At 35.4% G+C, this 27,116-nt stretch overlaps 1 protein-coding gene across 2 annotated transcripts in view; it reads right to left on the reverse strand.

The window, feature by feature from the left end:
* The window catches only part of LOC129004753 (aurora kinase A-like), a 41,644-nt gene extending 16,593 nt beyond the window's left edge, over positions 1–25,051 (reverse strand). Inside the window, exons 1-6 of one of the 2 annotated variants that reach the window (XM_054433368.1) lie at positions 24,789–25,051; positions 15,415–15,535; positions 15,009–15,235; positions 13,247–13,475; positions 4,633–5,478; positions 1,432–1,623 (exon numbers count right to left, since the gene is read on the reverse strand). In XM_054433368.1, coding sequence (XP_054289343.1) covers positions 1,432–1,623; positions 4,633–5,478; positions 13,247–13,475; positions 15,009–15,213 — 1,472 coding nt within the window. In that variant the 5' untranslated portion in view covers positions 15,214–15,235; positions 15,415–15,535; positions 24,789–25,051. Of the gene's footprint in view, positions 1–1,431; positions 1,624–4,632; positions 5,479–13,246; positions 13,476–15,008; positions 15,236–15,414; positions 15,539–24,788 lie in introns of both variants that reach the window. The other variant, XM_054433367.1, reaches the window with a different exon arrangement.
* Positions 25,052–27,116: the final 2,065 nt, after the last annotated feature.

Consider the following 27,116-nt stretch of genomic DNA (forward strand, 5'->3'; position numbering starts at 1 on the left):
ACTCATCCAGGCAACTTTATAATGGACTCGCATTTCCTAAATTCATAAATGAACTTTGTCAAGAAATTCATGTGGCCTTAGTATGGCGAGGGAGTATGCACTGAAATCTTCCAAATAGCGCCCATGTGAAAGTGACGGAGCCAAGTCAGTTGTAGAGTCAGCACAATCTCCTGAGTGTCCAGCAGACAAGGTAAAACACCCCGAGTATAACTATTAAATAATAATAAGATACGGTGATATTTCAAACCTCCATTTGCACTATGACTAGTGATGTTAGATACCGTGATTTAAAAATATCGGTGACTTTGTTCCAGTGACAAAGAAATATCGGGGGAAAATATCGGTGACTGAAATATCGGTGACAGCTTTAAAGACCGCACTGGTTTGTCACTGGGGCATTTACTATCGATGCTGTGGCGATACGTCCCTTGACGATTTAGAATCAGCTGTTTGTCACTGAATTTTAAATATTTTAGTCAATTAGGTACCAGTACCTTTGCTTTGGGGTTTTAAAGGAACATCTACTTGTTTGCCTACACTTTGTGAAATAAAATATATCGTAGTATTGACCAACTAATAAACTTTGGTTTGATATTAATTAAAATTAAAAATATATATAGGCGGTCCATAGATACTAATAGACATAATAGGCCTTGTCAGGCTCTTGAATTAAAACACTACATTTTATGCTGAAGTACAGTTTATTAAGTTGCAAATGGATAACTTTTACACATAACTGAATTTAGGTTAGACATCGTCAATACTCATTGGAGGTTATAGATCTGAGAGAAAACGGAAGCATAGAAATACAAAAATGATACAGTAGCAGTACTACCAAGGCAACTGCCTTAAAAGCAAAGACTTATAAAATAAACATAATCTCACTATAAAAATATCAGTTTATAACAGGCCTAGTTCAGGTTAATATTGGCATATGAAAGCATTTAGAATACGTTGAGTTTGAATAATGTTGGTTGGCGTTGTTGTCCGAAAATATTGTGTATTGTCTAGTAAGTGTCATCGGATGTGACTCATGTGAGGTGGTTGGTTATGCAGGGATTGGTTGATACGTGAATACGCGGGCACCTCGTCACAGGTGATTTTGTAACAGATTCTGATATCGTCAGAGAGAACAGTCTGCTGACTCGCCCCTCCCTCCAAGCCGCCGCGCCATCGTCGAGGAGCGACTTGCCGCTGTCACCGATATTCCAGTCACTGTATTTTCGAGCCTCTTGTCACCGATATTTCAATGACAAGCAGGTATCGGTGACTCTGTCACCGATATCAAAATATCGAACATCCCTAACTATGACTGAGATTAGCACACTCAAACAATCTAAAAGCATCAAAGATTTACTGGATAAAAGGAATATGAACAGTGTTATTTTAACCAATTTTAAGCTGTGTATTACCATATTATTTAAAATTTACCTCAAATGAGATTGTATTTCAATTTCTCTTCTGAGCTGGTGTTCTACTCGAGCTTTTTGTATCTGAGATTTGAACAACACTTTGATTGCTACAATAAACTGCGACTGTTTTTCTCTGGCAAGATAGACATTCCCAAACTTTCCTTTGCCCAATGCCTTGCCTATGTCAAAATCACTAAGGGTCCATTTTTTCCTGAAAATAATAAAAATTATAAATTATGGATTATTTTAGCAGGTATTAAGTATCCAGTTATATACCCTACCCAGTTATCAAATGAATAGAAATAATTTAAAAATGAGATAAAACATGATTTTTTTGTTCTTTGATTGTTCTGGTTTTGTTCTTCCCAAAAACTCATTGAGCCAATACTATATTAGTGATGCGTATGAGTGAAAGCAAAAACACTTCCTTTCACCAACTGTTTGGATGAATATTCACAAATTGGTAGCCATACGATGTTAAACATCATAGGATTTATTTAATTTTATTTATATACATAAACAAATCATATAATAATTATTTAATTTTATTGATTGACATTGACATTCATAAACAAATCTATGTAACTAATACGCCAACACGAAATTTGCTCCTCCACCATTTCTTAACCGATTTTGCCCATTCACGTCTCATTGGAAAGAGCAAGTCGGGTAGATTTGAAAACTGAACCTAATTTTTTTTTTAAGTCCCTCAGGCTCTGCCCTAGTGGCTTTTGAAGTTCTTATGTTATCCTTATGAAGAAAATATTTGTTTACATTATGATCAGCTGGATAATTTAATTGCTGTTAATTTTGCAATGGAAACGCATGTATAATAATATTTAACGATTTGGTTGAAATTAAATATTTACTTACTATCGTTATTAGCCTGTACATATATTTGAACACCTACAATATGAAGATTCCTACAAACAATGAACGAGGATGTTTGCCGAAGTGCTAATATTTTTAGTAGGAAACATGGACTTTACTTTGTGATCATTGCAGAGGAAACCCCACTAAGACTGAATAAAATTGGTTCGGCAAGGACATTAAATATATGTTTCAATAAAAGTCAAGTGATTTTAAAAGAATATGACTACATCCAAGAAACCTTTAGTCAAACTTTCATTTAAGGATTTAATTATTTTTCACGTTTAAGGAAAAAAACATAATTTAATCAATAACAAATATATAACGAAGAAAAGTCCGGGTATTTGTAATAAACATTAAATAAAACTTTGTATTTGTTGTAAATTTCCAAGTCTATATTTATAAAAGAGGAAGTTTGTATGTATATAATATATATATTTGAACGTAATGGACTCCGAAACCGTTTGACAGATTGTAATGAAACTTTCAGGCATTATTAAGCATTATTCAAGGATGGTTTGTGTGAAGTTTGGTGCAGATCCGTCAAAAGGACTCTGCCCCAGTGTCTCTTGAGTTTCATATGTTAACCTTATGAGTACTTATATTTCAATGGAATTAAAAAATCTTAACAGCTGGTTCAACTAAACAATTTGATTCTGAGATGTTCAATAGCATTAAATAGTTAATAGGTTTACCAACAGGGCGCAGCACTATAATTTTTTTTTAATTTATGACAACTGCTAATTTTAACCAAAAGGTGAGAGCGTAGCAAACGAACTTCAACCTGGAGGTGAGTTAGCGTAGCAAACGAACTAAACCTGAAGGCAAGTGAGCGCAGCGAACAATGTCCAACCTAAAGGTGAGTAAGCGTAGCAAACAAACTTCAACCAGGACATGATTGAGCGATGCGAATGAGCTCATCTTAAAAATGAACGAGCATTTGACATAAAACCATATTAGGACAGGACGACGTCTGTCGGGCCAGCTAGTTTTCTTATAAATTGTTATGTTCTGATAGCATTGTTTGAAACCAAAATCTCATGAACTCGAAAGACATCAAGTTTACAATGTAATATTGAATTTAAACTTGATTTAGTTTGATAAGGTTATCATAATACAGCCATTTTAGAAAAAAATAGTTTTTTGCAGCAAAGCCTCAGTAACACAATTCATCACTGTTGTGGTTCAAATGAAAATGTCATCTAATTAGTTCGTGACTAACTAGTGCTGCTACCTTGTAACACATTGAACAACCTTCTGTAGCGCTATCTGTTCGCAATCGTTGGCGTCAGCGTCAGTGAAAATACTGGTTTTTGGCTCCTCAGTCTCCAAGCACAGATAGCCGAGAAGGCTAGGGCGTGTGTCACTTGGCCAGTGGTATTAGTTTGCTCGGGTTCGATTCCTGTCCTGTGTGGCAAATAATTGGTGACCTGTGTGTTTGTAGCGATATACTACAACCACTGGGGCATAGTGAGGTGTTCATAATCTTTGGTTTAGACATATACCTCGAATTATCGGATTGGGCGAATGTTTTAGCTAAGTGGTTATTTATTAGTGTATCCCATGAACATGCAGGTCAACGATGGCCATTTTGCTACTTTTTGTAAAAATACCCTTCCTCTCTACATATATCCCTTAGAGATTTTAGTTAACGCCAATATATCGTCGCATAGCACTCAAAGGGTTAACTTTGCATTTTCTCAGGTAAATATTACAGTAACTAACCAAAATAATGCCAATTGAAGCAAATAAAATCGTGACAGACAGGTTATACAGGAAGTTCTTAAGTACCGGTAATGTGAACAAATGTTAATGCTATTAAAAAATAACTGAAACTTGCAAACATCCTGGCGACAATGGGTAGTACCATGCAGGCTACATTATCAATGAGTGGGAAATGTTTCTAGAAAACATCAAAAAACGAGATCAGATTTTGAAAAATTAGACATTTACAAGAAATGTTGATTATATTGAACTGTTATGGACATCGTAAGTATTTCCAATAGTTATATAATCTTTGAGTTCCCTCTTTTTACTCATTGGAAATTATGACTGTTAATCGTTTCCAAACAAGTCCTGTAATATTTTGCAATTGCTCGATTTCAAGCAACATATACCTAGGCATATAATAAAAATAATAAACATTAGTAATCAAAAACTGTAAAATCGTTTCCTCTGCAGATTTGTTGTGAATATGTATAGTATTAAATTCATAAGAGAACATTATTGCTTTTATTTAAGTTTACTTCATTGACAAAACTATGCACTTATTATTACAAAACATTCTTATCAATCCATCTATTTAGTTTTCTCAGTAAATCTGTTCAAATATATCAAAAAAAGCTCTTACCTGTTAGGATCTGAGTTACTCTCTAATCCCATTTTCTTATCCGATTCAACTTGGTCAGCAGTGAGTGTTTTGCCATTAGATGTTTGAAAAGTAGCTTCACTTTGTATCACAGCTTTAGGTTGTTCTTGAGTCTGAAGTGGAATTCCTGAAGGAAGAGGTTTTGTAACTGTCTGGACAGTGTTTCCAACAGAATAGGAAGATTTTGGAACTGTCTGGACAGTGTTTCCAACAGAATGGGAAGGATTTGGGACTTTCTGGATAGTGTTTCCAACAGAATAGGAAAATTTTGGAGCTGTCTGGACAGTGTTTCCAACAGAATGGGAAGGTTTTGGGACTTTCTGGATAGTGTTTCCAACAGAATGGGGAGGGTTTGTAACTGTCTGGACAGTGTTTCCAACAGAATGGGGAGGGTTTGTAACTGTCTGGATTGTGTTTCCAACAGAATAGGAAGATTTTGGAACTGTCTGGACAGTGTTTCCAACAGAATGGGAAGGTTTTGGGACTTTCTGGATAGTGTTTCCAACAGAATGGGGAGGGTTTGTAACTGTCTGGATTGTGTTTCCAACAGAATAGGAAGATTTTGGAACTGTTTGAACAGTGTTTCCAACAGAATGAGAAGATTTTGTAGTTGTATGGATTGTGTTTCCAACAGAAAGGGAAGATTTTGAAACCGCTTGAACTGCATTTCCTCCAGAGTGAAACTGTTTTGTAGTCGGTTGTGTGGGTTTTGACAAAGACTTTCGTAGAGTGGTCCCAGTCTGAACTTTTGTTTGCCCGGTTGTGGAAACTTGATTTCTTTGTTCTCCACTGGTATGTTGACTACCAGTATTCACATTTGGTTTGGATCTATAAAAATTGCACATTTTATTTAATGTAACATGTCATAATCAAAACATTATGAAAGTAAACCATAAATGAAGAATAACATGTTAGGGTCCTGACTGAAACTGTCTAAAATAGTCTATTTCTAGTAAGAATTTGTAGGATTCCCAAAACATTGGGATGGGTCGGGACCAAAGTCATTCCCGACTAACACTCGGAAATTAAATCATAGCCTCTCCTAATAGAAGGCCGTGGCGAGACAAAACAGGCAACCACAGCTGATGTTGCGACGTTGCCACACACCAACGCCGCGACCTTGTATTAGAAGAGGCTATGCCATAAATGAACTTCGGAAAATTTTGGGATGGAACAGGTAATTGGAGATTATTGGAAAATTAATTAATTTTCAGTCAAACATACAATTATTTCTATTGTAATATCATAGACAAAAAGAATTAAATATAGACTGTCAGCCATGCTACTGTTACCATGGGTTCTGGTGCACACCGCTTGGAGCGCCGTGTAGTTACGTAGCACGTACGCCGTAACTACATGGCGCTCTAAGCGCTGTGCGCCAGAACCTATGGTATCCGCAGCACAGCTGAAGGTCTATATTTAAATCTTTTTGTCTATGGTAATTGTTCGATATTCATATCTTTAGAGTATTTAGAAATTAGGTAATCATTATGTTAATTAAGTCACTGGTTAATTAATCATGCTAATGTGTATATAAATCACCATCCTTTTAGTGTAATATTATTTAGTCTCAATAACAATTTATTGTAAATAGACTCCCGCTTTCAATATTCAAATGAGATTGCTAAGCCCGCTCGAATTTCCCGCCACAGTAAGGCCTATTTTCCTGTACTACATACCCATGAATCACCTGACGCCGTGTTTGCTTCAATCGCATTTCCTATTGGCCATCGAATTCCTAGACCCCTCTAAACCGTAATTGCATTTTTAAAAGTGAAGCCGGCGATCGGCGTCTGTCTGTCCTAGGTCGGCGTCCATAACTCACGGTTTACTCTGTTTCTATTCTCTCGGGACATTAATTGCCCATTTTACCTCTCTTTAACGCATTTTTAGGCCATAGATTAATTATATCTGGCCTCTCTCTCCTCTACAGTACATTTAACAATATTTACATTTTAATTTACCCCTTTTGTTTGTGATTAAATTACTTAAATTGTGATCAGTGTTTCCAGACTCTTCTGTACCCCAAGACAGTGTGTGCGTGTTCGTTATTTCTTCTAGACTTTCCGTTCGATTCTCACCGCGACTTCCGCGTATTAGTGAGCTCTTTGTGTTTTATAAACTTGGGTGCAGGGCCGCCCCGAGGGTAATAGACACCCGGGGCGAGATTTAAATTTTCACCCCCTCCCCTAACAAGGTATTTGGGGGGTTTGCCTCAATAGACCCAACGTCCAATATATCGATATCAAACGTTTTGCAAGTATTTTTTTATAAATATAACAACTACACTGAACCAAATTATTAAAAACATTGAATTTACAACTCACAACGGACATCATTAAAAGACTATGACATAGTGTTATATAGTCAATGACTATGAGTAGAAAAGTATGTAAGAATTTGAGCTTTGAGGTTAGAAACAAGCAAGTGTAGGTGGGGCGTGTGGGCGAATACGCAGTATGTTTGTCTCAGACTCGCAGTATTGCCAACAAGTCACATGCCAGACGTAAAAGTAGTAATAGTACGAGTTGTAGGTTATATTAAATAATACGGTATTTATTTTATGAACAAAACGAAAGGTAGCCTATAGATTGCCTTTTTTTAGAATAGTCATTGATTACATGTTTACGAGTTTTCTCTAAAATATTTGTTTGCCGATAACGTTGTTAACTTTTAAACCTTCCAAAGCCACGGCGCCCAGGGCGGTCGCCCCGCCCTCGGGGCGGCCCTGCTTTGGTGCGTTGCGTTCTTCAAAATTCTACAAAACAGAAGCACTCGGTTTAAGGACTCCGCCATCCGCCATCGCTCCGCCATAGACGACGCCGCTGTCATCCTCTCCACTCCTTTGGATAATTGGACTCAAGGTACAACCTTAAAGTTTTGTGTGTGTTTTAATTAGACTCTTAACTAATCTCATTTGCCCCTCACAAGACACTTTATTTCACCTTGGGACCTCAGTGCCCTTCAAATTCCAGATTCGCCATTTTTCTCTAATTTATTATTTTTCTCTTGAACTATTAATTAGTTCTGGTCCTTCGAGTTATTAATTATTTTCATTTCACCCATTACGCCCTCAACAGTAATATTAATCAGAAATGAAATAACGAGAGACGTCAACTGTTTTTTCTCAAGTCAAACCGTAAATCTAATGAGACAAGCCAGATTGCACAATGGATTTACATACAAAATATGAGCAGACAGCAAGCAGGTGCAATGTAAGGAAGAGTTGTTATTAAATGAATATTAAAATATAAAAACATTCACAGCATTTATTATTTTATGTACCTATGTTTTTTCATTACATTCCATTGTTCCTTTTAGCAAATTTCCCTAAAGGGAAGTAGCTATCTTACTAATATTATAAATGTGAAAGTTTGTGTGTTTGTTTGTTTGACGTTCAATCACACATTAACTAATGGTCGGATTGGACTAAAATTTGGCATGATGATAGCGCATATTCCCGATTAACATATAGGCATAATTCTTATCTCAAAAATCTTTACGGGCTCCGCCCCTGTGGCTCTGTAGTTTCCCATGTTAACATTATGAGTATTCATATTTAAAGGGAATTGAAGAGTTTCGTCAGCTGTTTTAACTAAAAAGTTGGTTCTATGATATGCAAAAGTATTAAAGTTATAAGATTCTATTCACCAACAGGGTGCAGCACTATTATTTTTTTGCATTTATGAAAACAGCTAATTTGAACTAAGCAGCAACAAAAAACTGTGATAGGCAATGAAAACTGTCAAAGTAGGATTGTTTACAGTTATGTTTATGTTTTTAATTGCATGAATAATTTGTGATATTTTGTGAATTTTTAATAATTAATTTTTCTTTATTGTTTAGGTGAAGTGGTAGAACATTATGGCTATGGTAGATGTGTAATACTATACTGTCCGCGAGAGTAAAGAAGTCCCTTGAGCCAGAGCGATACACAGCTATGTTTGGAGGGTATCGCGCATTATTTGCAGGCGCTAAGCATCTGAGCGCCTCGCCTCGATGTCTGTCTGTAAACAACTGTTGTAAACATAATTACTCATATCTTTGTTTTGGTAAGTGGATTATCATCATGTGGTCACGTCATTTGATTCAGTGTAGTCTCGTGTGTTCGCGTAGTGAGTTCGTTTCGTTTTGGACGGTCCTTGTAGCTATGGATTTAAGAAAACGTGGTGCTACTATACATAGTGGAGAGAGGGATTTAATTAGACGGGTGATCGAGTGTTGTGACAACGAATGTAAAGACAAAAGGTTATTAGTGCCGATAGAAAAGGCAACGGAACGTGCCGCAAACTATTGTAAAGTGTCAGAAAAAACTATTAAATGAATTAGAAAAGCCGGCAAACAAACTCCGGATGAAAAACTCTGTACACCCGGGAAAAAACGGAAGAAGGCTGACCACCATAAAGTACAAATAGATAGCTTTGATAGGCGTGTAATTGTAGATGTAATACGCGATTTTTACACGAACAAAAAAATTGTCCCTACATGTAAAAAACTATTACCTGTTTTGAGAGAAAGAATTAATTTTAAATGGAGCGAATGGGCACTTCGGCGTCTCTTAAAAGATATGGGGTTCAAGTGGAAGAAATGTGGTTCCAAAAGAAAATGTTTGATTGAAAGGCCTGACATTGTTAATTGGAGGTTTAAGTATTTGCGAGAGATAAGAAAGCTAAGGGAACAAAAAAGGAAAATTTTCTATCTGGACGAAACTTGGATAGACAGTAATTTAACGTTCCAGAAATGTTGGCAAAGTGTAGACGTCGATGGTGTGTTGCTTGATATGAACGCGTCAAACCGCGTGATTGTCGTAGACATTGGGTCGAACGAAGGGTTTTTGCAGGGGGGTCGGCTTATTTATAAGGCAAACAGTGCCAAAGGAGACTACCATGGCCAAATGAATTTTTCCAACTTTGAAAAATGGATTAGGGAACGTGTATTGCCAAATTTACCGCCAAATTCAGTCATAGTCATTGACAACGCTCCGTACCATGGAGAACAGGAAGACAAAGTCCCTAATAAGTCTTCAACAAAGAAAGTAATGGTTGAGTGGTTGTCAAAACACGGCGAAGACTACGAAGAAATGACAACAAGGAAAGCGGAACTTTTTGAAGCCATTGAAAGACTTAAACCACCACAAAAAGTTTACAAAATTGATAACTTGGTACAACAACAAGGCCACACCATTTTAAGACTTCCGCCTTACATGTGTGACTTAAATGCCATAGAATTTGTCTGGGCAAAAGTTAAACAACATGTTCGATCAAGAAACACAACAGGTAAATTTATCTTACTTTAGATATATGTTAACATTTTTTGATTTAACATTAGTTTCAAAAATTTTAGTTCTACTAATTATGCCACTTTAATTAATTACTTATTTTATTCAATATTTTATATTTTGAAAGAACTAATTACGATTAAAATTTAACGTTTTAAATAATGTGTATACAATAATTAAATATACTTTAAAATTCGTGGTAAACTCTTGAAAAAGATCTTTGTGAAAATTTAATGGTTTTACATTCAAAATATAACTTTTTTACACAATTTTTGTTCTGGAAAAAAACAAACCCTTATTTTTTGTAATTTGATTTTATTTTTGCAGAGTACTATCACTATGCCTTAAATCATTATAAACATTTTTACAACTGTCAATCTTTCATTGTTTTTTTTAATAGCCACATATTCAGCATGATAAAGTTTGACATGACATATCCAACGGAAGTATTTTTATCAGGTAGCATGTCCCTGAACGCATTGACTGACATGGCAAACGAGGCGCTTAACTCTGTTACCCCTGCGTTGTGGAAAAAATATACCGAACATGTGGAACATACTGAAAATGAGTACTGGACGACGGATGGCATAGTGGAAAACGCGGTCGATGAACTTGTCATCAATTTGGGAGGCGGAGATGATTCATCGACTGAGGATTCCGACTCTGAACCCCATGATACAGACGAAGAAGATTTGGAGTTAGCCCAACCTTTGCCAATGAACATCGATTAAACTCTTACAATATCAGCATTTGTAAGTAAAATACTATATTGGCAATTGTTTTCTTGATCTTTGCTTAGGTTTATGGTAATAGGATTAAGAACTTTAATAATAAGTTGTTAATTGACAAATGCTATTGAAACTGCTGTACTCGTGTACTTATATTATGTACCGGTAATATGCATTCATCGTAAGTATATTCATGGATCAACTAATTATTCGGGATTAATGCTTTCAAACTCGGATTTAAAAAGGATTTTATTTTATTGTATTTTATTGGTATTGTTACATTTAACTAAACAAAAATCATAAAGTAGAAAGGTTATTAATCAGCCTTAGTAACACTGGAAAATGGGCTTCCTTCGATTGTATGACTACCTATGCAAAAAAAAATTATGACATAGATTTATAAAAATCATACAGATATTACGTACAAAAATTAAGCCTAACAACTAACAGAGCAGAGTGAAGACGGCTCTAATTGTCGCGCGAAACGTTCAAGCGTAACGCCTTCAAACTACGAGTAGGCCGGAGCTCAGGGGACTTCTTTACTCTCGCGGACAGTAGTATACCTTAATTTAAAGAAGCAAATTTTATCAAACTGTGTCCTCCCCCATTGCAAACGCTAAGAGTATAACTGCAATAAGCGTTTTACACTTATATGCCAACCCCGTACGAAGGACGGGTACTCTGCTAATTATTAATATATGTGGCACAGTAAGACCTATATATATACATACACATACATACAGTGCTTGGACTGAGGTGCCAGAACTGTAACCTGTAATGTGATTAGTACATATTTATGCCAATATTTTTAACTTTCTTAACTTCTAGCAATTATGTTTCTTAATCTATACTATTATAAAGAAGAGATGGTGTCTGTGTGTGTGTGTGTGTGTGTGTGTGTGTGTGTGTGTTTGTATGAGGTAATCTCAAAAACTAATGAACCGACTGGGCTCAAATTGCACACAAATGAAGCTACAGCTCCGAGGATACATATAGAACTATTCCCGCTTCGATATTGTCCTAGGGCTCTGCCCCGTGGGCTTTCAAATATTTGAGGTGAAAGATTTAAAAGTAAATATTGATTGATGGTATCCATGGTAACAAAGAACAAACCTACAAAGTTTAAAATGTTAACTAACTGTCAAATGAATTTTGATTTCATAATTCCACACAGCTGGTTCAAACATATTAAATACTGCACGAATATTAGAACAGAGAGGGTAAGGATTATAAATTTAAAATAATGATGTCACTAGCCCGAATGTAAACATTATTTAACATTACTTAAATGGAGCTGTCAAACCATATGTTAATGTAATTTGAATTTCATTAGTATAAGATTCTTTCAGTTACTTCATTTGTTTTGTTTATGATCTATTATACGTACTGAGTCTGTTCTAATATTTGTGAAATGCTGTTACATATTTTACAGGAAATAATTCGTTGTAAAAAAATCGTTCATGGATATAGGAAATAATTAAGATTCTATAATCATTGCCGTATCAACCTAGGCTCTTATCCTGAGTTTTATGAGGTTTATTTTTTTTATTATTTTATTTTTTTGTGCAAACAGTAATAACCCCCTGCCGCAGCAAATCTACAGACTAAGCGAATTTCCATTTGCCTGATTAAAATTTCACTAAAATGTGTTATAAAATTACCCTTTTTTTCCATATTTATTTCTATTTTCCTATTTTTCGGTTTGGAACTATGTGATAGCTTTTCGTTTACAATGCAAACCATGAAATACATTCTTTTATTATACCTTAAAATCTATCATTGGCTTTGTATCGTAGGTAGCATAAATAAGTATTCACAGTATGAGTTAACAAAAACGTACTATTATCAAGTTAAGTAGGACAGTTAAATTTTGTTTCTAAATTTGGCATTTGGAAAACCATTTGGCATGTTTCTAAGAACCAACATTGTCTCTTTTTTGACCCCGTTGCAAGGCACGGGTATAGCTGCTAGCAAATACGAATAGTAGTGCTGGTTTGAAATTTAGTATAATGATTATAGCTGACATTCCCGATTAACATATAGACATATTCTTACCTCAAAAATCCTTTCAGGCTCCGCCCCAGTGGCTCTGGCTCTGGAGTTTCACATGTAAACCTTATGAGTATTCATATTTAAAGAAATTAAAGAATTTTGTCAGCCGTTTCAACTTCACAAGTTGGTTCTATGATATTAAATAGCATTAAAAAGGTATAGGCCTAAGTCTTACCAACAGAGTGTAGCACTTTTATGTTTTTTTTTGCATTTATGACCACAGCTAATTTTAACCAACTAGCAACAAAAAGTTGTGGAACACAATGAAAACTTAAAATTTTTTCATGGTTTAGGTGCAGTGGTAGAAAATTAGGGCTATGGTAGATACTGTAGGACATTATAGGATACCGTATAAATTAAAAGACCAAATTTTCTTAAACCGTGTTCTCTCCCATAACTACAATAAGCATTTAAAATACGTATATGCCAACCCCGTACGAAGGACGGGTACTCTGCTAGTTACTGATAAAAAGATCATTCATGAAAAAAAAGATCTCAATGTTGTTTAAGGCAAATTAGTTCTTGGGATTATACTCACAAGATGTGAGTGGGTCTCATGTTAGGGTTTGTTATTATTCTATTCTTCTGACAAAGAACCACAGTAGAACTGGCTTCTTTACTCGCTTCTTTCAAACCAGTGGCGCTTGAATGCATAGAAGTCATCAAAGATCTTCTCGCGGTGTTATTTGATGATAAAGGGACGATGTCTGGTTTTAATGTTGGTTGTTTCAGAGGAGGAGGTCGTTGGATGACATCTGGTTTGTTGCCTGAAAACATCCTATAAATTAATACCAATCAACTCTAAGAGCCTGGAAATTAGTGGTAAAGTTATATCTAAATTATATTCAACCGCATATGTAACTCTCTCACTAGTGATGCAAATGTTAATCCACTTCTAGAATAGCTAGAACCTGAAATTTGGCACGATTGTAGGTCTTGGTACCAAACCCCCCAAAATTTGGAATTCCCCCCATGTTATTCTTAAAGGAAAAAATATTGAACATTTCTGACATTGGAATGGGGATCTAAACCATTTAAAAACAAGGTAGAGACTACAAATTAGTCTGAGAAACCATGGAACTCCATGCTGCGAGATTCAGAAAAATGGAATGCACGAGGTATATTAATCTGAGAAATTTCCTGATAATTCTGCTACAAAAGAATGGCACTTGTCGGCAAGGTCACTGGATATGGGTTCATCCCATCCCAGTTGTTGGGTCCACAGGAGTTGCATTAAACATTTGCACCACATTGTTATGGTGCTAGAAAACCACAAGGGTCGTAAATCCTTGCGATGTTGCTGAGTAGTTGACGCTTAGTACAAGCGCCGGAGGGTAGGTCCAAGTGATAGGAGAAGGAATCCGTAGTTGGTGACCAATGTAGTCCAAAGATGGAGTTATTTACAAGGTTTATCGCTATACAATACAGTGTTTTAAGTGAGAAGGCTAGGTTTTAAGTGGGTTAGAGTAAGCTGTGATTTTAAACTTACAGTTTGTAACCTGTACCAAGGTCAATGGCTAGAAATGTCATGTTTGCACAATATCAAAGATCCCTCCCCTTACTACCCCGGATAATTGAGGTTCTACTTTAAAATGTAAACACTTTACCGGTACTGTAAATTTTAGTAACCTATGCTAGTTTAATTGTGTTTTAATGAGGTCAAATTGATCGATGCCGGTTCTGAACCTCGACTTAGCGAAATTCCTGCAAACCTAACCTCAATATAACGAACCTTGTTTAAACAAAATCCTTGATATAGCGAACATTAAGTTTGGTTCTTTTAGATTCGCTATACGGAGGACTGTAAAAAGCCCCGAGGATGGGGGGCCGGGAAGTGGTAGCCATCTTGGATTTTATGTTCCACTGTTAGGTGTTTCCAAAATATCTCGAAAACTATTAACTTTTTGTATATGAATTAGGAAATTAAAGAAGATTACATTTCCTACAGAAAAGTATATGATGTAACTATTGGCGAGCTCACGATAACCGCATTATTTGTAATAGTTTCTTATATTACAACTTTTTTGTGTGCTTACCCTCGCCTTCATCTTGGAACAATTTTCATGATTAAAGTGTGTGTTTTTATGATTAACTGGGGGCTTAGGCCTACCATGGTGTTTGTGACAAAACTAGGCCAGTCAATATGTTTCCATAGTGTGTGAAAAAAGTATTAATAGTAGGCCTAGGCCTCACTAACAATATGTCCTTACTTCCTGTTTAGTGACATAACCTAAAATATCTAGAACTAGGAGTTTTTATAAAGTTACCACATATAGGTAGCCTACTTATTTTCTACTTACTTCCAACTAGTCCAGATGATGAAGTAGTTTTTGTAATGGAAGGCCGTTGAACTGGCAGAATATTAAATGAGCGACGCTGGTAATTCTCTGGTTTCTTTTTCTCCGTACTGCCTTTGGAGACAACTGATTTTCTTGATACACCATTGTTCATTGAATTGGATCTAACTCTGGCAGGCAAACTATTCTCTTTCCCCGAAGGAGCCATTTTCTATACTTCCCAAATGTGTCTGTAAAAATATTAAAAGTGAGTAACTTAAGCCTAGGCCCAATAGTTTTAATACAGTACACTCCTGATTATCCAAGATAGTTTTTGGCCTAAATATTATATAATTTATTTTCAGTAGGAAAACTAATTAATTTATTATAAGTAGTATGTTTCTATTAAAATAAACGTAAATAAAATTACCAATTAATTTGCGATTTGTTGAAATGAACTGCAATAACACGGTCTACTAGGTTGGTTAGCCACCGACGGCAAACTGGACTGGATGAGCTGTCTGCAGAACATTAACTATAGCAGTGTCAGTCTTCTGAAAACCAAACAAAGTTAAACAAATTGTAATTTTATACTTTTGAACAAAAAATATCCACCTTTAGTGTTTTGTTTTAAATGATGTAGAGTCTATTGGCTTATTATGATTCTTATAAAAATTGTAGGGCTTACTATACTTTAAGTTTTACAAGACGATTAAAGAGGTGTTTAACCATTCCTGGACGGGTAACGGACATATCCGCCTAAGCCTTTGGCGATAAAGGACGGGTGGCGGATATATCCGCTTATTGTTTTTGATGTTCCGGATGGGAAGTGGATATATCCGCCTTCTCTTCAGACAGACTGGCAGGTGCTTGAGCAGTAACCAGATGTTTTGCGGTACCAAGGCGCCACTTTCCTGCTCTCTCCATGGCTGCGCTCTCTCTTGCACTCCCCCCTCTCAGCCCACGCCTACCACTCTCCCGCGCCACCCCCTCCCAGCCACTCCTAGGCTCCTCCCTCGACGTTTCACGCTCAACACTACATTGTCTTTATTTATTGTTTACATATATTGTTCTTTATTTATTGCCTAACGCTGTCATGGTCATATCTCCAAAGACGGGTGGCGGACATATCCGCTGCTTTTCTACTTATTCGCAAACAGGTAGCGGATATATCCGCATAGTTAAAAACAAGTAAAAATTTATTTTGACAGTATAAAGTGTTCCATTGTACACAATAAGAAAATTTTTTATTTTTTCCTATAATTTTTCCCCGTTTTGTCACGATTTCGCTCGTCTGGGTAGGGTTAACTGTTTGAAAGTAGGATATTTGACTTCATTATCATAATAAGGTATCTTAGCCCTAACCTTGAAATGTACATGCGACCTCTGGGTTATCTGAGATTCTTGGTTATCGAGACAGTCTCGGTCCCAACAGCCTCGTTTTATCGGGAGTGTAGTCAAAAACTCACTGGTGGTTTTAAAATGTAATCTAAATTAAATCAATTTTAATAGATCAGAGTATGTAGGTAGGGTTAATTATGCCTTTAAGTATTAAGGAAGGTTTCTTAGAGATGAATAAATGTTTTTTACTTAAGTAGCAATATGAGTACGGAACCTACCTAAACTAAAAGCAATGCACATTATATTTTTTTATTGAGGCAAACAAATATTTAAGGAATAATTAAGCCATTTAATTTGTGTCCGTTCAAATTAACACGTTCGCTACTGAGCGTCGCATATATGCGACGCCGCGGTCATTGTCACAGACCGAGGTATACATTTGAATCTTACACATAGACCGGCTGTCACTTGGTTAACAGTACACACAGACCACGGGTGAAAACCTGTAAAACAGTGATCATTTACATTGTAATGTGCTACAATCGTGTTTGTAAATAATTTATTCTTGTTTTTTGTATTTTTTTATAATCTTTTGTAATGTTGCATATTTGCGACGCCCGTTCTACAGCAAAGACAATAAGTTAGTGAAAATTAGGCTATCTTAGTTTTCTTGAAATAGACCAAACGTCACAAATAGGCTATGCGACGGTTCATTTTTGTTTGTGTTTGTGTTTTGAGGTAAAAGTAAGTAAAAAAGACAGATTATTCAAGATCAGTTTATAACTGAACAAATATAAAAGCTACAGAGGATAATGCATCATAAATACTGCATACATACATACGGTGATGCAGAAAAGTAAAGACCAGTTTTTCCAATTATCATATGACGTCACCAATCATCATATCCACAGACCAAGCGACGCAGTTGTGCGTCAGACATCTATGTAGACCACTGCAGGGAATTCAGTGCCTTCAAATAGACCGTTACAAAGATATAAGCATTTTAATAACATTACAACCCCGACGCAAATATGTGTCGTGCGTCTATTTTAATGTGACTAGCCGTCGCATGACGGCAGTCTATAGGTGGAAACCGGCCGTCGCATATGTGCCTCGCTGGTCCATGTGAATGAAAAATTTCATACTATTGCAGTAGCGAACGTGTTAATAATATATATATATAGGCATTTATACAATTGTTTGGGTAAAGGGCCACTATTATATATTAAACAAAGCATACTAACTCAGTAGAAATACCCTGAAATTATTTTTTATTTTTTAAACTTTACATGTTTCAACCTTTAGGCCATTTACAAGAGTAACATATTTAACCTCACTTTAAACACAACAAATTGTTAATAAAAAATAATGTAGAAGAATGTATAAATATTTAAATTATAATTAGGTAGGCTAATATATATATTTATATTATAAGGTATTATAAGTACTGTACTTATATATATGTGTGTCCGTTAGCACAATAACTCAAGCAAAAATGATCCGATTTTGATGAAATTTTGTATAAACGTGTAAACCAGCATGATCGGACTATGGGAACGGGGGTTTATGGGGGGTTTTATTGGGTAAAAGTTGGTTTTTCCCATTTTTGACTCTAAAAACACAAAACTTTACAATTTCTTTTCAAACCATTTTGTAGAGCTTAAAAAAACAAATAGACCTAATTTAGTTTATTGAAGCATTAATGTGCGCCTAATGGTTACGGAGAAAATTCTAAAAATAAAATTCCCATGTAATTCTTATGGAGAATAAGTCAACTGTTGTAGTTTGCTTGTTTAAGTATGAACATATTTTGATTGAATTTGGAAAATACATTAATTTCTTATTAAACTATTAACATTTTACGAAATAAAAAACTTTTTACCCTCCCTGTTGCAGCAAACCTAAGTACTCGTTAAACTAATTCTATTTAAATATGGAATGAATGTGATATTTTTAAGGAGACATTTTAGTGTAAATCCAATCAGGCTAGGAAATCCAGTTTGCAGGTTTGCTGCGGCGGGGTATTTACATTATTTTGAATTAGGCCTACATAACAGATGTAGAACGGGTTTGTAAAAAACTCACTGCTTTAAATTCTTAAAAAGAAACCAGCAGGTAAACTGTCTAGTCTATTGTTTACAAACTGAAGCTGATTCATTACTCACATCTATTGGACTTCCCCCTGATAAAAGGAAGACTTATATAGTCATTCGGGACTATTTTTCTTACTTCCAGCCCCATGTTTCCACAAAGCAATGGACAGGCAGAGCAAGCAGTTCAAATTGCTAAAAACATTCTGAAGAAAAATCTAGATCCTTATGAGGGCTTATTAGCATATCGTTCTACTCCACTAAGCTGAGGATACAGTCCTGCTTAGCTTCTTTTTGGTAGGAAAATCAGAAGCATTGTTCCTACTTCAGACAAAACATTGGAGTTGAAGTGGCCAGACTTAAAAAAATATTAAGGCAAGGGACACCTCAGGAAAAGAAAAACTGAAGCGAAACTACCTACCACAAAAGACATCGCGTAAGAGAGCTACAAGTTGTGGTCGCGGGGGAAAAAGTGTGGGTGTCTAACCTGAAGTGATATGGAATAGTGGTTGGAACAAATTCCAACACTAGAGACTACAGTCAATAATGGGAAATTGTACAGAAGAAATAGAGTCTTTTTAGTTCCCACCAACTAGTGATGTAAAATACCCGGGTATTTAAAACTCGGGGCAAATACCCTGGGTAATTACCCGGGTAAATACACAAAATCCATAAATACCCGTGTATTTTGGGTATTTATAAAATCGATTGAAATTAATTTATATTTACCCCTAAATATGTTATTGTTATCATTACATGATAAATTAGGATAGTCTATAACACCTTTTACAGCAACTTGAAGCTTTGCTAAGTAGGCTACCTTTTATTTAGCCTAATGATTTACTGAAGCACTTTAAAAAAAATAATACATAGTTTCCAAAAGGCATGGGGTTTCATGTCTTAAATCGAGTTACATCAGTTAAATTTAACTTACTAAAAATAGTAGGCCTATATTAAAAAAGGTTGTGGCTATTTCAATTTTTATCATTTCATAATTTTTTTCAGTAAATTATTTTTTTTTATTTTTTTAATGATTTTTTGTTCAATTAAATAGCATAAACAAAATTATTTTAATTTATAAATATCCAAATGTTATTAAATTATGATAGTAAAAATTTTTATTGTATTAAATGGCTTGGAAGGCTAGACAGACCTAAGGCTTGATTGACATAGGCAGAATGGCAGAATACTAAAAGTAGTTCAACTTTTCTGTGTTACCGCTTAGTTGGAAACAATAATATATTTGGACAAACCTACAAAAAAAATGTATCTCTTCTTTTTTGGTCTAACTCAATATAATTTCAAAAGATTTATTGTGCTATAGATTCAAATGTTTTGTATCACAAGTTTATGAAATTATTTTTTTTTTAATGTTGATATCATTGATACCAACAAAATATCTAGAACAAAAATATTATTAAATCCTGCCATCCTACAGATTGAATTCTAATTATTTCGGGTACACTTATCTGTTGGCACAAACAACGGAATGAAAATATTGATCGATATATCGAATTTAACAGTCGAATAATCAATATTACTCATTCGGTTGTTTGTGCCAACAGATATGGAAGTGTACCCTTATTTTCTTAAGTTGTTTACACATAGGCCACTACTAGGTTAAATTTTCCTCTTTCTAAATAATAATTACGAGGTGTTAGCCCGTCCTACGTACGGGAGTAGTCAGTTAAAACTGTGTAGGACTATAATTCAGAACAGCTAGTTTAAACGTATAAAGACAAATTTTATTGCAGCCTACAGTAGAAAGAGTAATTATCAATTGAGAAGTGTGTAGGCCTAGTCAATGATAACACCTTCCATCGCATACCTGCCTCTTCCATAATCAATGTCAACACAATACAATTACCCATACTATACACAATTGTCAGTAGGTCTGAATTGAAACTCCCTAAAATAAGACGAAAACATCCAATAAAATTCACAGTACACGTAACTATAACGTTAGTGTCCTGACATCATTAAACGAATCGTCCACACACATCCTTTATGTCAATTTCACTGCATCAATTGCTAAATAAATAAGTGTAAACAAAGAAAAGTAAACACAACAACATATTAGTTTGTTTGGTAAACAGCTGAGTAAAAAATAAAATAATATTCATTTGAACAAAATAACTGGTCACATGTTGAAGAAATTTAAAAAGTAAAAACGTTAGTAAAGCTAGTGACGTAATTAATTGTCTATGTTTATTATCCATATCGTTTTCAGTTCTAATATCCTTGATAATTAAACCACCCTCATTGAATCAATGTACATTGTAATTCCCGATATTCATTTATTTAAACTATACCTCCAAACGTAACCACAACTAAACACACGCCAAACAACTTTTTAGATTTCATAAAAGGATGGTTAGTCTAATTGCAGTATCCTAGGTCAATGATGACGTTGTGTTCAATCTATGTCATTCATCTGTATATCTTTGTATAAAACCCGGCTGAGGTTGTGGTGGTAATTTAAAATCGTGATTCCTGATTATTCTTGATCTTCTTTTTATGACATCAATATTTCCAGGCCTAATCCAAACTTAGTTAAAGCAGATAAACATTAATTGTAAACAAAAAGCTACCATGAGGAATTAAAACATCTAAACTTTGTTATTTTTCTAATCTTTCCTTGAAAAGTGGAGCAGTAAAATAATTTGCATTTACCCTTTTTTATTATGACCCGTGTACAGGCCTCGATTTGTACTGTGGTTTAATTAATTTTGGTTAAAACTGTGGTTTAAACTGTGGTCTAATTATCTCTACTAATCTTACTTATTTCCTATAATCAATGACAAAAATAAAATAACCTCATAGTTCCATAGTTTATATTTAACCAGATGTTAGTTAAAACAAATTATATTGCTCTAAAACAAATCGAAGATTACAATGATTACTTAAAAAAATAATTTGAACATTCTAGTATTTTACTATGTATATTTAATTAATCTGTCATCCTCTTACAGAAGAATTAAACGTATCAATGATTAGCATTACACATAGTATAAATAAGTCAACCCTAAGTAGGCCTATGTCTTTACATTTTTATCCAAACGCTGAATTTGTGACACAAAAGCTGAATGTTTACAGCTGTTATGTTAAGCAAATTATTTTATGCCAAAAGCTAGTTTAGAATCTTAGCGTCGGCTGCTAGACTTTTTAAAAATTAAAACTTAATTTCTAAAAAACTGGGATCCTAAACTAAAATTATGGCTTCGACATTCCCTAGTTCTCAAAATTATCTTTCTTTCAACACAAAAATCATGAAAATCTGTCAAGTGGTTGATTCAGAATCGTGAAATAAAAAACACTGTTTCGTTTTAATATTATAGATTACTTTACAAATTATTTTTCTTCACTTTCAATAAAATAAATTCATCGTTCTATCAAATTCATAAGTATAAAAATCATAAGTAGTCAGGACCAGTGCAACCATGCGACCAAGGTATTTATGCCGATTATGCTTTAGGCTGAGACCTGGGTTTTTATGGTGATTATAACCAGAAGTAAAATGCTAGTAGTGACCATATGAAATTTTGTTTAACACATTTTATCATCATTTTACTATCCTTCCAGGGTAATAATTGCAAAAAAACATCTCAATCTTCTCTAACTTTAATAAATATTATAAAACCGAGTTTTTGGGTATTTACCCGGGCCTGGGGTAAATACCCGGGAATTTATATTTACCTACCCGGTGGGTATTTACCAGGCCCACATCACTACCACCAACAGTAGATTCCAAACACGTGAACAGGGAAAATAAATTTTAAAAAAAGAGAAAGGGAAGGTGTAGTGACAGCTGGTTTAATATTTTTCATTTAATTTGCTAACACATGTTATGATTATTGTTTGTTGTTTATGTTTAAGTTTTTACCTAACTTAGTTACTGAAATAAAAGGTTGTACATTTTTTTGTGACATATTATTTGGCACCGCTACAGAATGCGCACCACAGGCTCTTAAAATTTCAATGTTATCCTTATGGAAGCAGTATTTGACACTGCTAAAAGCATAAGATCAGATGTTGACTTAAAGGAATTATTGAATAGCTCTGTGTGGGCAGAGACTGCTAGCAATGATCGACTAACGCTCAGGGCCGTCCGAAGGGGGCGGCAACCGGGGCAGGCTGCCCCCCGTGGCTGAGGGGGCGCCGCGCAGCAGCTATTTGTATTAACATCGTATTAAAATATGCGAATGCGACTATTACTGCTGGGGCTAGGGGGCGCCACGACCACGTTTGCTCCGGGCGCCGCCAACCCTAGGGACGACCCTGCTAACGCTTGTACGGTACCCTAAGTCAAGCGAAACCAGACATTACCAAGAAAGATTAGGCCTCTAAGTGTTTGGTGATCTTATTGTATATCTACGTGTGGTGATATGGCTCAGCTACTATCGGTGCAGGATCGAGCTTTATTCATGCCATATTATCTTTCAAATCAGTGGTAAGCCTATACAAATAGATGTTTTGCATACAAACACATTCAAAACAATTTTCAACTAAAAACTATCATGCACCAATCCGGCAAAGATCAGTCATTTTCGTATTGCTCTTTAAGTACTAATATTACTCATGGAACCATAAAAGAGGAAGATTACAGTATACATATTCTTTTCTATACGATGCATGTAAATAATACAAAAAAAAATTGTAGAAATATGCAAGACTGTTTCAGTGGCGTAACAGAAGGGCCCGCAATACAGGGAGCACACTAAACAGCGAGTAGAGGCCTGTGAGACGAGTGGGACCGAAAAATGTGAGTTCATTCTTATTGAAACGTATTGGGACTGAAAAAATCGGTTACGCCACTGCGCTGTTCGTATCATGGCAAGAGAAGAAGAGGCGCTTTTGTGGCTACTGTCACCCTTAATGAGAGTTGGCTATCTAGTAGGATGCTAAAAGTATCTAACTTAGACAGCCTAAGTTATTTAAACCACATACAGGTAACTTACGTACCTACTAAGAGACCATACCTGTTAAGTCATAACTTATACCGTAGGTCTAGTCCAAACTGAGTTAGGTACCTCTCCAAATAATTAAAGACTTAGCCTAACTTATGAATTTGATTTTGATGACAGTTTAAAGTTAAAAAATACTGTAAAAAGCATTCACTCACTTGCGACACAGAAAACATACTACTATAACCTAGAATGCCAACCGCATAGTAACAAGCAAGTACTTTGAGAGAGCTTTGCCTGTCAGTTCAAAGGCAGCGCCACCAGCGTTGCCAGGCACTCAGCATAGCAACGCTGGTGGCGCTGCCTACGAATTGACAGGCAAAGCTCTCTCAAAGTACTTAACGCTTTTTACTATGCGGTTGGCATTCTAGAAGGGGCAAAAAAATGAGCAATGTTTGGTGATTTTCGTATTTTCTCCCAGATTTCATTCTTGTAATTTCTCTTTATTTAGGCCTAAGTTAAGTTACTCACTATGACTGGTAACGTAAAAACTGGATAAAAACACACAGTTTCTATTAATTCCCCTCTAGATCCATCACACAACACTAGTCAACACGGAGCAGGTGAGAAATGCGACGCAGGCACTTGTGTCTCGGCCACAAGTGCGCGCAGTTCACGTGCGGGACAGCACTGTATCCTGCACTGCGCTGCGCCACAATATGCGCGCGCACTAGGGAAAACAAAAAAATGCCGTCCTGTGCTGCGCTGCACTGCTTTGACTGCGTCTCAATATGCGCCAGGCCTTGGTGATAGGCCTACAATTGGGATGCAAAGGACAGTACAGTGTCAATAGCCCTATGCCTTTAACTTAAATATAAGTTAAGTTACTGCTAACTCAATTATATAGTAAATAGACCTAATGTAGGCCTATGTGCAATGAACTGTGATATGACAAGGACTGTGTTCTCCTGATTTCAATTTACTTAAGTTGAGTGATGCCCAAAAATATTTAAGTTATCATAGGCCTACTGTACTATGTAAACCCAACATAAGTTTATGGCCTAACTTAGGCCAACCTAACTTATTTTGGGAAATTATTTGCACCATTACCTATTTTCAGCTAAAAATCTTAGTTTCTGGTGAATCTACATAGGTTCCCAAGGTCACGTAAGTCACAATAAGGCTTTTAGTTTCCAAGTTTAAGTTAGGATTAGGCTATTAACTAACATACATTTTATTTAGAGTAGGCCTATGCTTCTTATCACTTTCCCAAAAAACGTACATAGGCCTAGGCCTATTGACTAGCCTAACTTGGGCTGAAAAAAAAAAACAATAAAACTAGGCCTAGCTTAACCCGGTGAAACCCCTATCATATTGCATTGAAAAAACACTTCATAAGTTAACAGACCATATTTTGTATACATTAGGCCTAGAACAAAATTAAATGCATTTTGAAATGTCCCACTCACCTAAAGGGAAGGGTGGATTTAGTTTTTCAAGTTGAAATAACCGTTGTATCTCTACATTCACTGTTTGTAAAAATTTAAATTAACTGAACTATGACAAGTTTAGTTGTGAACAAACGTATGCAGTAAACTAAAATACGATTCTTAAATAGTAAAAAGAAATTTTGATATCGGACCGCTCAGTTAGTAAACGTTGCCGTTAACTTGGAAATTTCAAATCGTAAAAGTAAAGTAACTGAAAGAAAAAGAAAGACACAGGGAGTACAGCAGCAAGAGCAAAGAGCAAGTAGCGACAGGACAGATGCAGATGGTGAGTGGTGAGGTGAATTGGTATTTTCGGTGATCGTCCGATGGTTGGTGCCTGGTGGTTGGTTGAAGAAGAAGAAGGGGGACAGCTCACTTACTCTACAGATCATAGACTATACGAGCTTTTTAAATAATATTGAAGGTTCACTTGCACTACAGGCTCGTATACTATACGAGCCTATCGAAAATAAAAAATAAATGAAGAGGGTTCACTTACTCTACGAATCATTGTGCCTATGAGCCTCGTGTATTATATTTAAAAATACAGTAGGAAGGTTCGCTTACTCTACAGATCATAGTGACTATGAGCCAAGCTTACGAATTATTTGATAATTTAGGAATCGGCTCGTATAGTATACGAGCCAAAATAATGGATAATATAAATTATAGGAATAGGCTCGTATACTATACGAGCCTGCAGAAAAATATTAGATGGCTCACTTACTCTACAGTTCATTGGCACTATGATCCGTAGAGTAAGTGAACCCTCTTCAAAATATTAGATGGCTCACTTACTCTACGGCTCATTTAGCTACTCGTTGCGCGGTTTGCGTTCGTGAAACTTTAGGCGCTATGCCCGGATTCGACTGCTGCGACTGCCTACATAAGTGTATTGCATCACCTCAATTATTTATTAAAACGAAATAAATATGTATGCACAAGTAAATTTATTACATTTTTGGACTGAATACTTTAAAAATGGAGGGAGCATGACTTTTATGTTTAATTAAGTTAAACGTTATAGAATAAAACATATTTTGACTAATATCAGGTTATATAATACACACTTGTATGATCCAGATACAGAGCTACAGACAAAACCTGTGGTCCGATTTAGATTAAATTTTGTATCTGGATTTATCCACGAGTCACTAATTTTTTAAGCACGGGTTGAGAAATAATGGCAAAAATTTATAAAAACAGTTCACCAGTTTAGAATATTTCTCAGTTACTGTGAGTTGAAAAAAAAAGTGTATACAGAAGCATTTGTGTACACAGAAAATATAGAGGACTAGATGTATACAGAAGATATATTAAAATACAATACGCACACAACTATCAACGTTTACATATGTAAAATCATAGACAAATAGAATAAATATTTGTCAATGGTAAAATTAATGAATTTGTTGTATTGAGTATTTTTAACATTATGACGAAGCCTTAACAAAACATATTTTTTTTTTAAGGAGTTCTAGGGTGTTGAACTATATTGTACTTATCTTTTGTGGAAGATTCTGTCCACGATTTATGATTGCTAACAATTTAATACAAAGATTTAAGTCTCTGTACGTGAAGACTAAAAACACGAAACAAACTTTAAAGTGATAGAAAAGATTTGATCAGGAGCTGGCGTTTGATACCTTTTGGGAATAAATATAGCCTCTACTTCAAAGGTATACATGGTGAGGTAGCCTCTGGAAGTCCATCTTCAGGTTAACTAAAACGTCAATAGGTCATCTAACCAATTTGGTTAGATGACCTATTGACGTTTTCTGAAGACTTATTTTCAAGTCCGAAACTATAGTAGGTAGTGTAATACTGAAGAAGGATCACTTGACGAAGCCAGGTAACTTAAACCATTTAGCTTAAAGTTATACAAGTTGGTTTCACACCAACATTTCATGCACATATGAAATCTATATAATTAATACGCGAACACGAAGTTTGTCGGTTGAATCCTCGACCATTTCTTAACCGATTTTATCCACTGACGTCTCATTGGAAAGAGCGTGTTGCGTAGATTTGCAAACTGGCCTAATTTTTTTTGAAAAAGTCCCTTGGCCTCTGCCACAGTGGCTTTTTAAGTTCCCATGTTATCCTTTCGAAGAACATAATATTGTTTACATCAGCTGTTTAATTTAATTGTGTTCTTTGTTTTTCAATTCAACGAAACGCATTGGTTACATTAACTGATTTTGTGGAAATTAAATATCTATATCTATATATTAATTACGAAAGCCGATTCTTTGCGTCAAAATTGTGGGCGACTGGGTAGTCGTAGAACGACGGGAGAGGGTTCAA

This window comes from Macrosteles quadrilineatus, unplaced genomic scaffold (assembly GCF_028750875.1).
Source record: "Macrosteles quadrilineatus isolate MER2022 unplaced genomic scaffold, UCM_ALF_1.0 Scaffold_11__1_contigs__length_5352618, whole genome shotgun sequence".
Lineage (NCBI taxonomy): Eukaryota > Metazoa > Arthropoda > Insecta > Hemiptera > Cicadellidae > Macrosteles > Macrosteles quadrilineatus.